At 30.7% G+C, this 528-nt stretch overlaps 1 protein-coding gene across 1 annotated transcript in view; it reads left to right on the forward strand.

Moving 5' to 3' along the window:
* The window catches only part of LOC122134635 (adhesion G-protein coupled receptor G2-like), a 3748-nt gene continuing 3220 nt past the window's right edge, over nt 1-528 (forward strand). Inside the window, exon 1 of the mRNA XM_042755257.1 lies at nt 1-119. Within this exon, the coding sequence (XP_042611191.1) occupies nt 80-119 (40 nt within the window). The 5' untranslated portion in view covers nt 1-79. The remainder of the gene's footprint in view (nt 120-528) is intronic.

Raw genomic sequence — 528 nt, forward strand, 5'->3', positions numbered from 1 at the left:
CTTAAGAGGACTGAAATATTTGGAAGGAAACGTGGGTATAGTCATTCCCCTGAATGGCAGCTGTAATTCATCTACACCCATGTTCCAAAACATTACCACAACTTCTCCATCTTTCACAGGTACCTCGCTCTCGAACACAACCACCATCAATGAGAGTCCAATTTTGCTTGAATAAACTACTAATTTACTGCTTAATAAATATTTAATAGTTAATGAATAAAAAATTATTAATATTTAGTAAAGTAGTTGTTAAGTTTAGGTATAGGGTTAAGGGATCTAAAATACAGTCCTGCAGAATAAGGCATTAATAAGTGCTTTATAAGTACTAATAAACAGCCAGTATTCTAGTAATATGCATGCTAATAAGCTAAATAAACTAGTTAACAGTAAGAATTGGTCTTTAACATGTTGCCTTGCTTAATTGTATTTTTTGTTTGAGAAATTGAAGCCCTATTTTAGGACCATAAAGTTTTATTTTTAAAATTGTGACTATTTTTTATGACAGTTAAGTCAATAAAAATGCCTTAA

Source organism: Cyprinus carpio, unplaced genomic scaffold (assembly GCF_018340385.1).
Source record: "Cyprinus carpio isolate SPL01 unplaced genomic scaffold, ASM1834038v1 S000006658, whole genome shotgun sequence".
NCBI classification, from domain to species: domain Eukaryota; kingdom Metazoa; phylum Chordata; class Actinopteri; order Cypriniformes; family Cyprinidae; genus Cyprinus; species Cyprinus carpio.